The sequence below is a fragment of the Muntiacus reevesi genome, chromosome 1 (assembly GCF_963930625.1).
Source record: "Muntiacus reevesi chromosome 1, mMunRee1.1, whole genome shotgun sequence".
In the NCBI taxonomy this organism is placed as follows: Eukaryota; Metazoa; Chordata; class Mammalia; order Artiodactyla; family Cervidae; genus Muntiacus; species Muntiacus reevesi.
In genome coordinates, this window is record NC_089249.1 from 223,709,532 (window position 1) to 223,725,736 (window position 16,205).

Below are 16,205 nucleotides of genomic sequence, written 5' to 3' on the forward strand. Positions count from 1 at the left end.
CATGCTCCGCAACAAGAGAAGCCTTAAAACGAAAAGCCTACACACTGCAACTAGAGAAAGAACACTCACCGCAACAAAAACCTAGAGCAGCCAAAAATAAATCTTTTTTAAAAAAAGAAGACATGCCTGCCTGCACAAATTCCAAATGTCTGCTTCTGTCTGCCTCACAACTTTCAACACATTCTTTTTCAGATGAGATACAGAAATGGCAACTAAAGTGTTATCTATTATGCCATTAGTGCCAGCACTTGGAGCAATGCTCCCGGTCTCTCCAGAAACTGACACTGAAAGACTATACCACATATGAGTAGAATACATTGGTGTTTTAAGACTCAATTGTAGGTCTTATTTGTGCCATTCATTCCTATTTATGCCTCCCTTGCCTCATTTAACCCAACAAACCAATTCCAATACAGAAATATTCACAATATTATTTCTGAGCCAAAGACTGAAAATGATCTAAACAGTCAAGAGGAAAACAGTTAAATAAATTATGCAGCTATTAGATGTTTTTTAAAACTATTAATGACATAGAAAATGTTCATGATCTGTTAGGTAAAAAGCAAGATGCAAAACAATATGAAGTCAAATTCACTTAAAAATTGTTAACATACACATGTATGTCTGAAATATATACAGACTCACAGACCAGTGACTTGGGTGCCTTTGTAAGACACAGGAAGCATTTTGGTTCAATGTCCAATCTGATGCTCCAAGTCAGAGGCTATTTGACTGCGGCACTGGGACACGGGTAGCAAGCACTGCGCCATCAGGAAGCGCCGAAGAACCGCAGATCCGCTGCGGGGACAATCCTGCAGCACGGGAGAGGCTCGGCAGGAAGACGACCAGGAAGGCAGGCTGCCAGAAGCGCAGCACACTGGCTGAGCTGCTTTACTTTCCTTTGCAATCCTACTTTGCTACGGTTTTCAATAAACCACAGTACATAGCCATAAACTAGATCTAAAGTAGGATCTAGAACTGTATGTGGAATTCACAGAAGCAGAGTCCCAGTGCTAAAAGGAACAAAAGCAAGCTAATACATTTTCTTTTTTTCCTCCCAGACATACACTACCCATCTATCACCACCCAGTGAAGGACATACCATTAAAATGAAACACACTCATAAAATCATGAATTTACATCTTTGCCATTTATTTTTTAAAATCTTATTCAAAATATTAAATAATACAATTTCAGATATGAAAAAAATTACTGCAATAACAGTTCAGGTGTACTTCCACTGTGCCTCCCTTCCTTACTGTAACAGTAAACTGTCCACCCTAGAGAAATGATGGACTACCCTGCCTCTTCCATCTCTACACAAACCACATGCCCACTAGCTCACCTGGGTTTTGTGAGTGGTGGTTAACATATATTAGGGGTTGTGTTTTCTAAAAAGTTGTTGTGACACCTGTAAGTCAACCATGTTTCAAATCACATATTTACATACTGATCAACTCCTTATGATAGAAAGACAAGTCAAAATTAAATATAATAAGTAATTTCCAGTTGCTATTAAAAAAGAACAAGAAACAAAACAAAGGGAGAAAGAGTCAGTGTACATATACAGCCTTTATGTATACAAACAGGTATAATTTTAATTTGAAAGATCTAGATACAATATTATTTAAATTACAATGTCTCCTAAAATTCATTCAAACTTACTATAAAAAATAAGCAAGTGAACAAATATGATATAATTTTAAACTCTGCCCCTTGCTTGAAAGCTTGGAGGAACCCGTGCTACAATCAATTGCTAAGTAAAAGCAATTGTACGTGTATTTAATATTTCACGACAATTTCTACCTCTAAATTTAATTCAGTAATTGAAACCAAAAAAGCTATCTATAACATTTACATCCACTGCAAACTGCAGAGTCTCTATTGCCAGAATTTCTAGACACATTTATTAACGTATTACTTAAAATCGTGGTCAGAATGAGCAATAATAAATTATACATAAATTATCCAAAAATACCCAAAGCAATTTTCCTGGAAGAAAAAAATGTTACTTATATGTAAAGCATTATTTCATATATCCTTGTAGATTACAGTTTGACAGCACAAAGAAATGTGTGCTTAATAAACAGTATTTGGATGGCAGAAAGAGAATCTGAGTCAGCAGTATCAGATGTGTTAGAATTTAATTGTAAGTTTGGGATTTTTTAAAAGTAGCATTACTAACACTTCCAGAAGAAGTACAATAAAGAAATCTAAAACAATAAAAAACTAACAGGTAATGCGTAGCTCCACATTTTGGACACCTGATTGAATTCACCTCTAAAAATGTAGATAAAAAAGTATATACTCCTTGTTCGTGATACTTAATTTCCAAAGCACCAAGGCAAAATAAAGAGAGGCCTACCTCTCATTTAAGTATGAACTGCCAATGGCAAACATCTGCACAATATCATATAAAAAGTCAAGCAAATAAAATTACATAATAAGCAAATGCAAATCACAGTGCTTTAAAATATATAATCATTGGTAATCTTCAGAGAAGGCATTGCTTCATTAACATTCTGGTCGAGACGATGATATTCCACTGTTTTGGAACAAAAACCATCACGCCATTTCCTGCTTTGAACCAGAAGGAAAATCTGGAATAAAACAAAATCAATCAGATATTCAAAAGAGAAAATAGAGGACACGCTAAAAGTTTTTATAACTGAAATATCTGTCTCCTAGGTTCCCAAATACAAAAGTAAAATGTCAACAACAAAAGGGCTATTTTGTTTTCCATCTTATAAATAAGCTGAAACAGTGCTTTTTAAATTTTAATATATATAGAAGTCCCTGCTAAAGACCGATTCCTGGCCTCTCTTCAGAGATGAGCTAACAGATAGCAGTGGAGCCCAGGAACCTACCTATTTAACAAGTCCCTCAGGGGTTTAGGTCCTCAGGGCCTTCCTGGTGGCTCAGAGGGTTAAGTATCTGCCTACAATGTGGGAGACCCAGGTTCAATCCCTGGGTCAGAAAGATCCCCTGGAGAAGGAAATGGCAACCCACTCCAGTACTCTTGCCTGGAAAATCCCAATCTCTGTCCCTACCAGGACAGAGAAGCCTGGTAGGCTACAGTCCATGGGGTTGCAAAGAGTCAGACATGACTGAGCAACTTCACTTTCTTTCTTTAGGTGTTTACAATAGAGATGGTCCAACACTGAACACTGGAATAAAACATAACTGTCATTCAAAATTTCATCCACTTACAAATACTTACAGAGCTAGTGAGAGACCACTAAACCACAAATAAACCAACTCAAAACCAAAAATGAGATACTGGAACCACTGATTCTCTAAGCTGGAAGGCATTCTGAAATTACCTTTGCATCATTTTGCAGGTAAGAAAATCAACGTCCTAAAGAGGAAGTGGGTGCTAGGAATCAGAAAGCAAGTTACAACAAAGTCAAGAACTGAGATTTCCTGACCAGTAAGTATTAAAAAGGACACTGTGTTTGATTGCCCTTTAAGTATTTAAAGTTTAACTATTTAGCTCAGGGACTGCAGAGTGCCCCAATGAACCCTCACACTAAATTATCCATACAGTCCCATTTATGCCTCCTCTGCCTCATGTAATCCAACAAACCAATTTCAGTACAGCAATGTTCATCATATTACTATTTCTGGATCAAAAATTGAAAACAATCTAAATACTCAACAGGAAAATAGTTAAATTATGTAGCTATTAAATCATGTTTTTAAAGAAAATTAACGATATGAAAAACGCTCATGATTTGTTAGGTAAAAGGCAAGATATAAAACTCTATATGAAATCAAGTAAATTTAAAAATTATTAGCATACACATATATATCTGAATTATACACACAATTACAGGCCAGAAATATACCAAAATGTTAATAATGCTCAGCTTTGGGTAGTAGCTTACACTTTCTTTTCTACATTTTTCTGTGTCCCTAAAAAAGACATCTAATACTTTAACAACCAGGGGGAAAAAGTATCAAAATATCATTAAGTTCAATGTAAATAAACTAGAAGTCCTAAATTAACATCTCTCTCCACAAGTATTCCCAAAGAAGTTGTTTGTTGTTGTTAGTCGCTCAGTCGTGCCTGACTCTTTGCGACCCCATGGACTGCAGCCCACCAGGCTCCTCTGTCCATGAGATTTTCCAGGCAAGGATACTGGAGTGGATTGCCCAATGAAGTAGCGATGCTAAATTAAGACATAAAACCTTTAAAAAAAAAAATCATCGGGCTTTGGTTTTGATCAAAATCAATTGGCTTCTTTTTTTAGAAGCACATTTAGTGGGCTTCCCTGATAGCTCAGTTGGTAAAGAATCCGCCTGCAATTCAGGAGACCCCGGTTCAATTCCTGGGTTGAGAAGATCCACCGGAGAAGGGATAGGCTACCCACTCCAGTATTTTTGGACTTCCCTTGAGGTTCAAATGGTAAAGAATCCACCTGCAATGTGGGAGACCTGGGTTCCATCCATGGAGAAGGGAAAGGCTACCCACTCCAGTATTCTGGCCTAGAGAATTTCATGGACTATATAGTCCATGGGGTTGCAAAGAGACAGACATGACTGAGCAACTTTCACTCACTCACTCACATGTAGTAAAGCATTCTGTCATTTGTTAAAATACATACAGACATACAAGCTGATGAGATATCACAATATTTTACCATCAACTGAAACCTGATTAAAAGAGGAAAAAAAACCTCTGAATAAGCAAAAGCATTAATAAGAAGTATGACTGAGATAATAGAGGGCAACTAGAGGGGGTGAAAAAATCCCAAACTTACCTTCCTTTTGTTGTGATATGTAATATAAACAATAGCAATACAAAAAGCAAAAATAATAAGGTGGAAAAAAAAATGGCTATCTTCCTCTTCTATATTTGAGGGTGGGGTTTTAAAAGGTCTCTCTGACTGTTCAATTTCCATGTAGCCCCTGTTTTCTTCCAAGGCTTCACTGGACTCATCATCCCGGGGGCTGGTGGTCCAGTCATAGTCTGGTTCTCCATAATCCCCGTTGTCCAGAGTGTCTTTGGCAGTGGACGGAGAACTGTTCAGTGTGAGAAGATCCTCCTCCTCTATGCTAGGATCTTCATTGTTATCAACTTCCTCTTGGAACAGAGCAGTAGTAGGCGAGGGGCGAGGGGCCACGGACGCCGCCCCACTTTTTTCTGTGCTAGTTGTGGGAGGGAGAGTGGTGCTGGTTTGGGAAGCAGAAGGTGTGGTTTGGTTTTCCTTTGTTAAAGCACTCATATTTGGAGTAGAAACATCTGACTTGAGTACAGGCTGGTTCCACGAATCAGTCTCTGATAGAATTAAAGTAAGTAAAGAAAGAAATGTTACACTGAAATCTCCAAATTTATCTCCACCAAGCTAGAAGGAAATACACCTATATTTTTCACTAAGCTAGGATTAGTCACCTTTCTGTTCTGCAGCTAGGATAGAGAACAGGTACTGAAATCCAACCTTTGTGAAATTAAAACAGAGGGCACAAGCTCTGTGTGGACTTTGCCAGTGTGACCTAAAGTCAGATCCCTCTCTATTCTTTCTTTTTCTTATGGAAGAAGGCTATAAAATGCAACAGGTCTCTTATGATGCTTAAGTTCTTACTATCTGGCAAGGCAACTATTATCTGATGAATATTTCATTTTCTATTTTTCATTTTTTTATTTCATTTTAAATGCAACACCCCCAGATGTACATGTTATGCTGTCAGCAATTATACTGTATTTTCCTAGTCTGTTCACCCTTCTAGACCATTCACAATTTCCTCTGTCCTCAAACTTCTAAAACCTTTTCTGTTGTCCTCATTTTCAAAGGCTAATATAACTTCCTGACTTCTCTGAGAAAAACAAAGCCCTCAAAACAGAAGGTCCACAAACTACCAGAACTCTGGGCTCGTAAGTCCAACTGTCTACCTGACATGTCCACTTAGATTTGTCATTCAAATTAACATGTTCAAAATGAAATTCTGACTTTCACTGCCAGAAGATGGAGTAAATGTATTTTTCCCTATTCTTCCCACTAAAAACAAATAAAACTCTATTACATATAAAATAACATAACTCAATTGTGAAAGGTGGAAAGAATAAGGCAGAGAGATCAGAGACCTCAGGACCTGAGAAACCACCCAGAGTTGACTATCCTGAATTTTCTTTTTACCTCATGTATTCCAGACTTGGAGCTGAAGAATCCAGTAACCTGGAAACACCCAGGAGTATGGACAAAACTGGCCCCCAAAAAAGCCTGCTCTCTCGCCAGAAGATCAGGAGAGAGGCGGCCAGGCAAGAAAGAGAACTTTTGGACGACTGCTCTTGCTCTTTCTCTCCAAACAAACAGCACCACTCTCCACTGACACTTAGAGCAGCAAAGACCAAGTGGGGAACCCAGACTACCGCCCTGACCAAGCGGCAGTGAGGTGCCCCTTCCCCTCCACAATAGGATGTGTCAGAGGAGGCCTAGCAGACAGTCAAGACTTTAGCCATGGCCCAGCAGTAACGAGGCTGTCCCCACCAATATGTCAGTGCAGACCACAAGAGGAGCCAACACTCCCACCTCTGCCCACAACTACCAGGACCACCACTGTCCTTAAGGCATCAACACAGATCAAGTAGAGACCCTAGATTTCTAGCTCTAACTGCAAGTAATGTGCACCAACCCCCACCTCCCCTGTCAGAGCAATGTCATAAAAAGCAACTAAAAGAGAAAGTTTAAGACCAGAATCTTAAAAACACAAAGCACCACAATTTACCCCATATGAAATACATAATTTGAATAGCCCTTGAACTATTAAAGAAACTGAATTCTTAATTTTGAAACTCCCCAAAATTAAATATCCCAGCCCACGTGAGAATGGAGAATTCACTGGAAAATTTCACTGGAGAATTCTACCAAATGTTTAATGAAAAGTTAACACCAATTCTATACAACCTCCTCCAGAGACCTGCAGAGGGAACACTTCACGATTCCTTTTATGAAGTTCCTGAAACCAAAATCAAAGACACTACAGAAAAAGAAAATTACAGATTGGTATCTTTCATGAACAGAAATGCAAAAATTCTTAACAAAATATTAACAAATAGAAACCAGCAATATAAAGTTCCCTGGTGACCTAGTGGTTAGGATTCCAAGCTTTCACTGCCCAGGTTCAATCCCTGGCTGGGGAACTGAGATACCGCAAATCACATAGAAAGTCAAAAAAAAAAAAGGAAAAAAAAAGAAATCAGCAATATATAAAATGATACTCCATGATTAGTAAGACTTATTCCAGAGATGTAAGACCGCCTCAACACTCAAAAATCAATGTAATCTAACATATTAACAAGTTAAATGAACCTTGGCATAAGTCTCACACGTTTCACAAAAATTTACTAAAAACTGGATCACAAATTTAAACGTAAAACTACACAGATTTTAGGGGCTTCCCTGGTGGTATACTGGATAAGAATCCAGCTCGCAATGCAGGGGACATGGGTTTAATCCCTGGTCCAGGAAGATCCCACGTGCTGTGGAGCAACTAAGCCCATGCACCTACAGCCTGTGGTCCACAACAAGAGAAGCCTACACACCACAACTAGAGAAAGCCCTCACACAGCAACGAAGACCTAACACTACCAAAGTTTAAATAAATTAATTAAAACTACACAGATTTTAGAAAAAGACCTCCAAAAAAATCTTCAGAATCTTGGGCTAGATAAATTCTTAGACCTGATACCAAAAACACAATACATAAAAGGAAAAATTCATAAATTGGATTCCGTCGAAATTTTAAAACTTTTGGTCCCTAAAAAACTTTTGTGAGGAAGAAAAGACAAGCTACCAAGTGGAAGAAGTATCTGTAAGCCCCATACCCAACAAAGGACTAATATCCAGAATACATGAAGCATTATGACAACTCAAAAGTGAAAAAGCAAATAATCCAATTAGAACATGGGAAAAAGACATAAAGAGACATTTCACCAAAAATAGTATACAGATGGCAAATAAGCACATGAAAAGATGTTAACCATTAGCGAAATGCAAATTAAATCTCAATGAGATATCACCATACACCTATCAGAATGGCTAAAATAAAAAATAATGACCATGTCAAACGTTGGCAAGGATGCAGGGTAACAAGATCACTCACATGTTGCTGTGGTTATGTAACATGTGACAACCATTTCAGAAAACAGTTTGGTAATTTCTTAAACTAAATGTGCAACTACCACATGACCCAGAAGTTACAGTCCTGGGCATTTATCCTAGAGAAATGAAAACTTATGTTCACATAAAAATCTTTGCATAAATGTTTATAGCAGCCTTATTCATAATAGCCAAAAACTGGAAACTCAGATGTTCTTCAATAGATGAATGGTTAAACAAAGTGTAGTACACATCCATACCAAGGAACATTACTCGGCAATAAAAAGGAACAAACTATTAATACATGAAACAACTTAGATGACTCCCAAGAATAATACTAGGTAAAACCGGCCAACTCCCAACAAGTACATATTATATGACTCCATACATCGCATTCACAAAATGATAAGATTATAGAAATAAAAAATATTAGTGGTTGCCAGGAATCCAGGAGGGAATAGGGATAGGGAAAAAGTGAGGGTGACTTTTTAAAGAGCCACAGAAAAAATCCTTATGGTGATGGAAATGCTCTGTGTTATCTTGACTGTATCAATATCAGTGTCTGGTTGTGGTATTGTCCTACAGTTTTGCAGGATACTATCACTGAGAAAAACTGGGTAAAGGGTACACAGAATTTCTGTATTTTATTTTTTTACAACTGCAAGTGAATTTACAATTATTCCAAGATGAAAAGGTTAAAGACATGAATTTTTACTCCCCACCCCAAAAAGAGAAGACAAAGAAACAACAACAAAATAAAAACCCTGTTCTATCTGTAGTCTCCTTCTCAGTTATGACAACTCCATTTTTCTGCTGTTCAAGCCTAAAGCCTTGCAGTCATTATTTTAACACCCCACATCCGATCTGTTACCCTACCTTCAAAATATATTAAGAATTTGAAGAGTTTTCACCTCTCCATTGCTACTGCCTAATCCAAGTCATCATCATCTCACCTAGATTATTATAGTAGTCTTCTAAATGATCTGCCTGCTTCTACCATAATCCCCAGTGTCCACTCTCAATGTAACAGCCAGAGTCACCCTGTAAAACCTTATGTTAGATGATGTTACTGCTCTGCTTAAAACCACCTAGTAGCTCTCCATTTCTCTCAAAAGTGAAATTCAAAGCCTTTATAATAGCCTATAAGCTCCTATATGATCTGGTCCCCATTATCTCAATGCTATTACCTCTTACTAATCTTCCAAACTATTCTATCCCCACTGCCTACTTAACAGATAGCAGGCACTCAATAAACACTGAATACGCTCTTGACCCAGCTCTCACCACAAATCCTACACTGCTTCCCACGTAGTGTTTCTGTACCTACTACACCCTCTCAAAAGCCTTTCTCATAGTTCTTAGCCAGGTAAAACCCCACTCACTCTTCTAAGGGTACCTCCAACATCACCCTATTTGTTTAACTCCGATACCTAGCATCAAGTAGGAGTCCACCAGGCAAGCTCCAGACAGGAGCAGAGTTAAGTGCTCGCTTCGGCAGCACATATACTAAAATTGGAACGATACAGAGAAGATTAGCATGGCCCCTGCGCAGGATGACACGCAAATTCGTGAAGCGTTCCATATTAAAAAAAAAAAAAATGGGAGTTAATAATTACTGTTCAAGGAGTAAAAATGTGGAAATTAGTAGGACTTCCCTGGTGGTCCAATGGTTGAGATTCTGTGCTTCCACTGCAGTGGGCATGGGTTTGAACCCTGGTTGGGAAACTAAGATCTTGCATGCCTTGCAGTGCATCCAAACAATAAAAAACACTAGACATTACATTCAAGAAAACAAACTAGGAATACATCTGAAACATTTGATGTAAATTAGATTAACCTTCTGGACCACCACTCCTTCAAAGAAAAGAGGCTGATTCAGTCAGCTATGACATGTATTCAGAACAAAGCAGTAACTCTGACTTCACAGATTTACTTGTTCAAGTTTATATACATATGTATTATATAACTTTAGATTTCTAAATGTATGTTCCATCTCTACCCCTCCCTATTTGATATTACCTCTCTAGTTAAAAGTTAACTTTTTAAAAATTAAAAGTTTTTAATTTCTCTTCTGCTGGTCCCTTTTTTAAAACCTGCTTACACTGTATCAATATTTCTCTCAGAATTCATTCACACATTGAATTCTCAGAAACAATGCCTTAAAAATTAAATACATTACATATTAAATAAATTAAGGCAACATCTGGGAGCAATATGATGGCAGAATGTAGAAAGTAGGCATTTTTGAAATAGCATGGCAGACTTGGTCTTATAGTGAGTATCCCATAATCCAAAATAATGCTTACATTAGTTTTTTTTAATTCATAACACGTAAAACTAAAAAAAGTCTCAGAGATTGCCAAGAATACACCCAAGCACTGAAAGTTTAAGAAACTTAACATGGAACAAGTTTAAATAAAACTGATATGGCAACTTTCTAACATTCTATGGTTACTTGAAGTTTGAAATTCAATATGTTCTAGCTCGACTTTCATTTTCTTCTGACAAGAGTAACTACTTTGAAATCACTCTACCCTAAGGCACACTTACAAAGAACATCTGTATTAGCCAAAGTTCTACACATGCTACACTGTACTGCAAGGAGCTGTACATATTAAAAGCACATGTCAGAAGATTTTCAACCATGTCTTAAAAAGTTGTTTCTGAAACTACAGTTACCAGCTACATATACCCCCAAACCATATATCTTAAGCATTCCAGCAAGAAATATAAATGGTTATATGTCAGTTTTTTCTTAGATGATTAAATAACCAAAACAACCATGCTACTTAAATACTTTAGGAACAGGAATACTTGCATCAGCAAGAGAAATCCCCCTTATTTACTAGCTATGAAAGGACCTTGGGAAAATGGACCACAGACTTACAAACACTTCTGGGAGGGTGGTCCACACACCCTCAGTGCTTCTGGGGAAACCCAAATAAGTAACCACAGCACTGTAGCAGAGGAATGTACGGCTAGACAGCCTCGCTGGCAAGTTAAGTGAACACTATCCCATTCATACTGTTTTTCATCTGAACTCAGAAAAGATTTAGGCATAAGAACGATTGTGCCTTGGCCTGAAAATAAAAAGGAGCTACTACACAAGATACTGCTTAAAAGCATTATAAATTCTTATTAGTGCATTTGTTCCTCCCAAGTCTCAGAATACAGTTTACAGGTTTCATATCTCAATAAGGCCTTTGATACTTGATTAACAATGTAGCATTTCTAAGAAAAGGAATACCTAATCATGTAGCATTATTTAAAATAGCCAAGACACAGAAACAACCAAGGAGCCCATGGATCAAGGAATGGATAAAGAGATTGAGGTATATACACAGGATGAATTATCATTCAGACATAAGAGAATGGAATCTTGCCATCTGCAACAACATGAGGAGATATTCAGGGCATTACACTAACGTGCAACAGGTCAGTAAGAGAAAGACAAATATCATGATTTAATTTACATGTGGCATTTAAAAAAACAAAACAAAAAAGCTAAACTCATAGATACAGAAAACAAAATGGTGGGGGAGGCAGGGGGAGAGAATGGAGGTGAAGGGAATCAAAAGATACAAACTTCCAGTTATAAATTAAATAAGTCGTGCAGGTGCAATGTACAGGATGGTGACCATAATTAATAATACTGCATACTGGAAAGTTGTTAAGAAAGTAAATCTTCAAAGTCCTCACCATAAGAAAAAAAAATTGTTGTTGATGATGCAGGGTGCTGGATGGCACCCAGACTTAATGTATACAAACATCAAATTATTATGCAGTACACCCGAAACTAATATGTCAATCATGACTCAAAAAACTAAAAAAGAAACACTTAAATCCTACAGATTCATCAAAATGAAGCAGGGCTATCTAGGACACAGAGGGACACAAGAGGGGGACTATGTTTACAAGGAATCTCACTTGTCCCAGAACTTCTGTCCTCCTCCCAAGCCTCTCAGAAGCCCAAAACTCTAGCATTCTGGCTCTTTACCAAGCACCAGAACCTCCCAGTCCTGAGATGTAACAATACTCAAAAATAGTTCTTTTCCCTTTTGCTCTCCAAAATATGCCATCAGCTCAGTCTAGTCACTGCCCCTACCCAACCTTCCTCTTTACGGTTGATCTCACCGTCCCTTGGCCCAGCTAAACCCCTGGGCACCCGCCCCTGACCTTGGAACTACCTCTGGATACCACACACCTTCTAATCTCCTCAGCACCTGTCCCCTCTGTCCTCTCTTCTAGACCCTCCTAACTCCCTTCTCTATAAAGAAAAGGGAAAAAAAAAAAAAGGTTGTGTGCCATTACAGCGCCACAAGAATCAAGCCATTAACCACTGCAAGTGCCCATCACAGTGGGCCTGAGGGGAATTCAGGATAAAGAAAAGCAGGATGAAGTATTCTGCCTTGGATATACGGGTCCTAGCTAAGGATATGCCTCTTTAAGGAAAAACTTCAATAACCCCAGATTCCTGTCTCTTCCCAAACAGAGAAAAGTACTAAAATTATAACCTTCAGATCTGCTATTAGTAATAATCTTCTGATGTTCGACTACATGTCCCAGCAAAAAAAAAAAAAGATACATATTCTGGCTCCTCCCTTGACCTCTTTGACCAATTTCCCAGAACTGCAAAGCTGGCTCCGCCCGCTATAACCTTTAGTAAGACACTGAATAAACTCAACTCACAGCTCTTACAGTTGTGCGTTTTTTGTGTCTTTTTGTTTTGTTTTTTAACTCCACGCCTCCAAGGAATTTTGGAGACCGCATCACCGCCATTCTCTGTGGCAACCCATTCTTCAAGACTCTCTAGACGGCACGGCCACTCAGCCCTCCCCGCCCATCTACACACTCGCTCCCCGGGTCCCCGGAGCTTTCAAGCCCACTTCTGAGGCCTCTTAAAGACCCTACCTTCGCAGACCCCTTCAGACAGCCTCCCTCGCCACAGACCTTCAGACAGTCTCTCCAGGGCTGTAGAGACCCTGCCCCTCTAGACACCGCCACCTGCTCCGGACACTCGGAATCTTGCCCGCTCCCTGGCCGGGCCCGTCTTGGGGTTCCGCGCCGGGGCCCGCCCCGTCTTCCCGCGCCCGCCCTGCCGCCGCGCCCCCTTTACCACTGGGCATGATGGCCGATGCAAGTAAGAGAGCCAGGACCAGCGGCCGCGCCAGCCCTCCGGGGACCTGGACACCTGGCCTGGGCGGCAGATTTGCTTGCTCGGCGCCGCGCATCCTCCTCCGGGCGGCGGCAGCCATAACGGTCTCGGCTACGAGCCTGCGCGGTTGCTAAGGCTCTGCGTCGTGACGTCAAACACTACGTAAAGCATCGCGGCGTCCGTAGGCGTTTGCGACCCAGCGTGATGACGCCGCGGCCAGGACTTGAAGCTCTGGAAACAAGAACGAAGGAGAGGCACAGCGGTATTTGGGACAAGGGGGAGCACGTTAAAGTCGGCTGCAAACTAAGGATGTAATTTGTAAAGTGTGAAGAGGGCCAGAGCAAGCCTCTCCCTCCCACTTGATGGGCTACTACACAGCTAATTGTTTTAGAACATTTTTTGAAGTATTTAACTTCGTAATAGAGTGATCCCAAGAGAAGTAACTGCCCTCCCCCTCCCAAAAGCAAAGGAAACAAAAAGAATGGGTGGTGGAATTTTAGGTTAATGTTTTATTTTTTACCTTTCCCCATAATCATTTATTACGTCAACAAATACTTAGCACCTCTCCATGTTTCAGTATATAGCACTGAAAGAAACTCCCACCTTTGAGGAATTTCTTTTCCTGTGAGGCAGACTATAGTGTAAAATACATACTATATATAATGGTAAAGGTATTATGAAGGAAAAGCAGACAAGTGAGCTAGGAAAGAGGAGTAAGCTTCTATTTATAAATCCTGAACTTAAAACCCCCAGTATATGAAAATGCAAATTTAGAAGCTTCCAGGAAGTTCCCTTAAGGCCCCAGCCACAATGCTGTGGTCTGTGTGTTCTGTGAATGTTTTCTTAATAAATGTATATAGGCTTCAGGTCATAAAATTAAATTTGATTGATTTGCAGGAAAATCATGTCATGAAACAAGACATTTATTTTACCCCACAGCTTCTCCACTCTGGTCTCCATGATTCCCTTAGATACTTGCTCCTCTCCCCCATATACAGTTGAGCTGCCTCTCTGAGGAGAGAAGGGCCTGTGTTCTCCTGAATCTGGTTTCCCTTAACATTTATCTGGCCCTGGTGACCGCTCAGAAACACACAAACTCTGTGTTGTTAAGAAAACTAAAAGGTCATTCATCTATTCATTTCCCCAAGCCAGCCACAAGCCCAAACAGACTGAATGGTGCCCTTATTGCAAAACTTTCAGGGTAGCCAGGGTTCAGAGTCCTCCCAAGTTCCCCCAGAGCTTTCCCTCTGAGTACAAAAACCATCACTCAGTTTTACAAATAAGTCTTAATTCTAGCGTCCGCATGTTGGCAGATTCAGGCTTAATCAGGCCTTTTTCCTGTAACAAACATACCTTCAGTCCTCTTTTTTGTCCCCTTTGTTCGTTTGTCCCCATACTAGATTGTTTCAGTTCTCCTACTGGTGTATCATGAACTCAGGGCATTTTGCACAATATTCTGACATACTGCATGCAACAGACAATATATAAATGGAAAATATTCCCTCAGAGAGCCCTTTGTACCTTTCAAAATACCATTACTGTACCTAGCATCTAACTGGATGTACCCAACAAGCTTTATGTACCACAGTCTCTGAACACATTTAACAAAGTTCTCTTTGAAATAGCTGCAGGTCTTTATGAACCTGATAAAATATGACAAATACTGAAGCCAGCGGGTTTGGGGTGACCAGTTTGCTAAAAGTAAATCTGATACCTGTTTGGAATTGCCACTTTCAAACATCCATAAAAAGGAATTCTGCCTAAAACCATTTATAACTGAATAGGAAAAAATTTTACATTCGATGAAGCTGAGTAATACACATGCAGTTACTATTCTATTGATGTTTTGTAAATGCTTGAAGTCCACAAGTTCTTTTTAAATATATATGGATCATCCCCAGTGATCCATACCTTTATATGATCCCCTGCCTTTGAGTGTGGGAGGGACAGGTGAATGTGAGCTAGCACTCCTGTGATTAGGTTATGCTATGTGGACAGTTGACTTTAATGGGAAACTATCCTCAGTGGACCTGACCTAATCAGGTGAGCCCTTGAAAGGATCTAAGTTTTGGGGATGTAATGTACAGCACAGTGACCATAACTAATGGTTTTAAAACTTCTCATCAGGGACTTCCCTGGTGGTCCAGTGGTTAAGACTCTGAGCTCCCAATGGAGGGGGCATGGGTTTGATCCCTGGTTGGGGAACTAAGATCCCACATGCTACATGTCCAATAAATAAATAAAAACATTTTTAAAAAAAGAAAAAACTTCTCATCACAAGAAAAAAACAATTCTGTACAAATAATGGATGTTAACTGGACATCCAGATATGGTGATTATTTCACAATACATACAAATATCAAATCATTTGTTGTACACCTGAAACTAACATAATGTTATATGCCAATTATATCTTAATTTTAAATATAAAATTTTTTGAGAATTAGGTGTTTGGGCTCTACCGGAGGAAATAAGTGTGGCAAGGATTTGGTGATGAAGTTTTTCTGTTCCAGCTTTCAAAATGGAGAAGACCACGTGTCAAGCAATGCAGATGGTCTCTGTTTGCTGAAAGCAGCCCCTAGCTGATAGCCGGCAACGAAATATCAATAGAAACCACTGTCTTACAACTAAAGGCAACTGAATTCTGCTACAACCATGTGAGCCTAGAAGAAGACCCCAAGCTTAAGATGAAGACACAGTTTGGCTGACATCCTAATTTCACCACTGTGAGAATCTTAAGAGAGCCTAGGTACGTAGTGCTTGGACTTCTGACCAACAGAGCTGTGAAACAAGTAAGTATTGTTTTAAGCCACTAAATTTGTGGTAATTTGTTATGCAGCAACAGAAAACTAAAAATATCACACACACATAACCACAGCAAGAAGCTGAAAAACAAGACAAACATATTCCGTTTATTTACACTTTTATTAATAAAGACAACCAAAGAAGGA

At 39.3% G+C, this 16,205-nt stretch overlaps 1 protein-coding gene and 1 non-coding gene across 2 annotated transcripts; one reads left to right on the forward strand and one right to left on the reverse strand.

The window, feature by feature from the left end:
* Positions 1 to 1,135: 1,135 nt before the first annotated feature.
* C1H5orf15 (chromosome 1 C5orf15 homolog) lies at positions 1,136 to 13,386 on the reverse strand. Its single transcript, XM_065918551.1, has 3 exons — positions 13,216 to 13,386; positions 4,764 to 5,281; positions 1,136 to 2,600 (listed from the first exon to the last, which is right to left on the reverse strand). Exons 1-3 carry the CDS (start codon positions 13,352 to 13,354, stop codon positions 2,469 to 2,471), a joined length of 789 nt encoding a protein of 262 aa, XP_065774623.1. The 5' UTR covers positions 13,355 to 13,386; the 3' UTR covers positions 1,136 to 2,468.
* LOC136156699 (U6 spliceosomal RNA) lies at positions 9,582 to 9,687 on the forward strand. The gene has a single exon (XR_010661186.1). It is a non-coding gene; the product is annotated as a U6 spliceosomal RNA (small nuclear RNA).
* Positions 13,387 to 16,205: the final 2,819 nt, after the last annotated feature.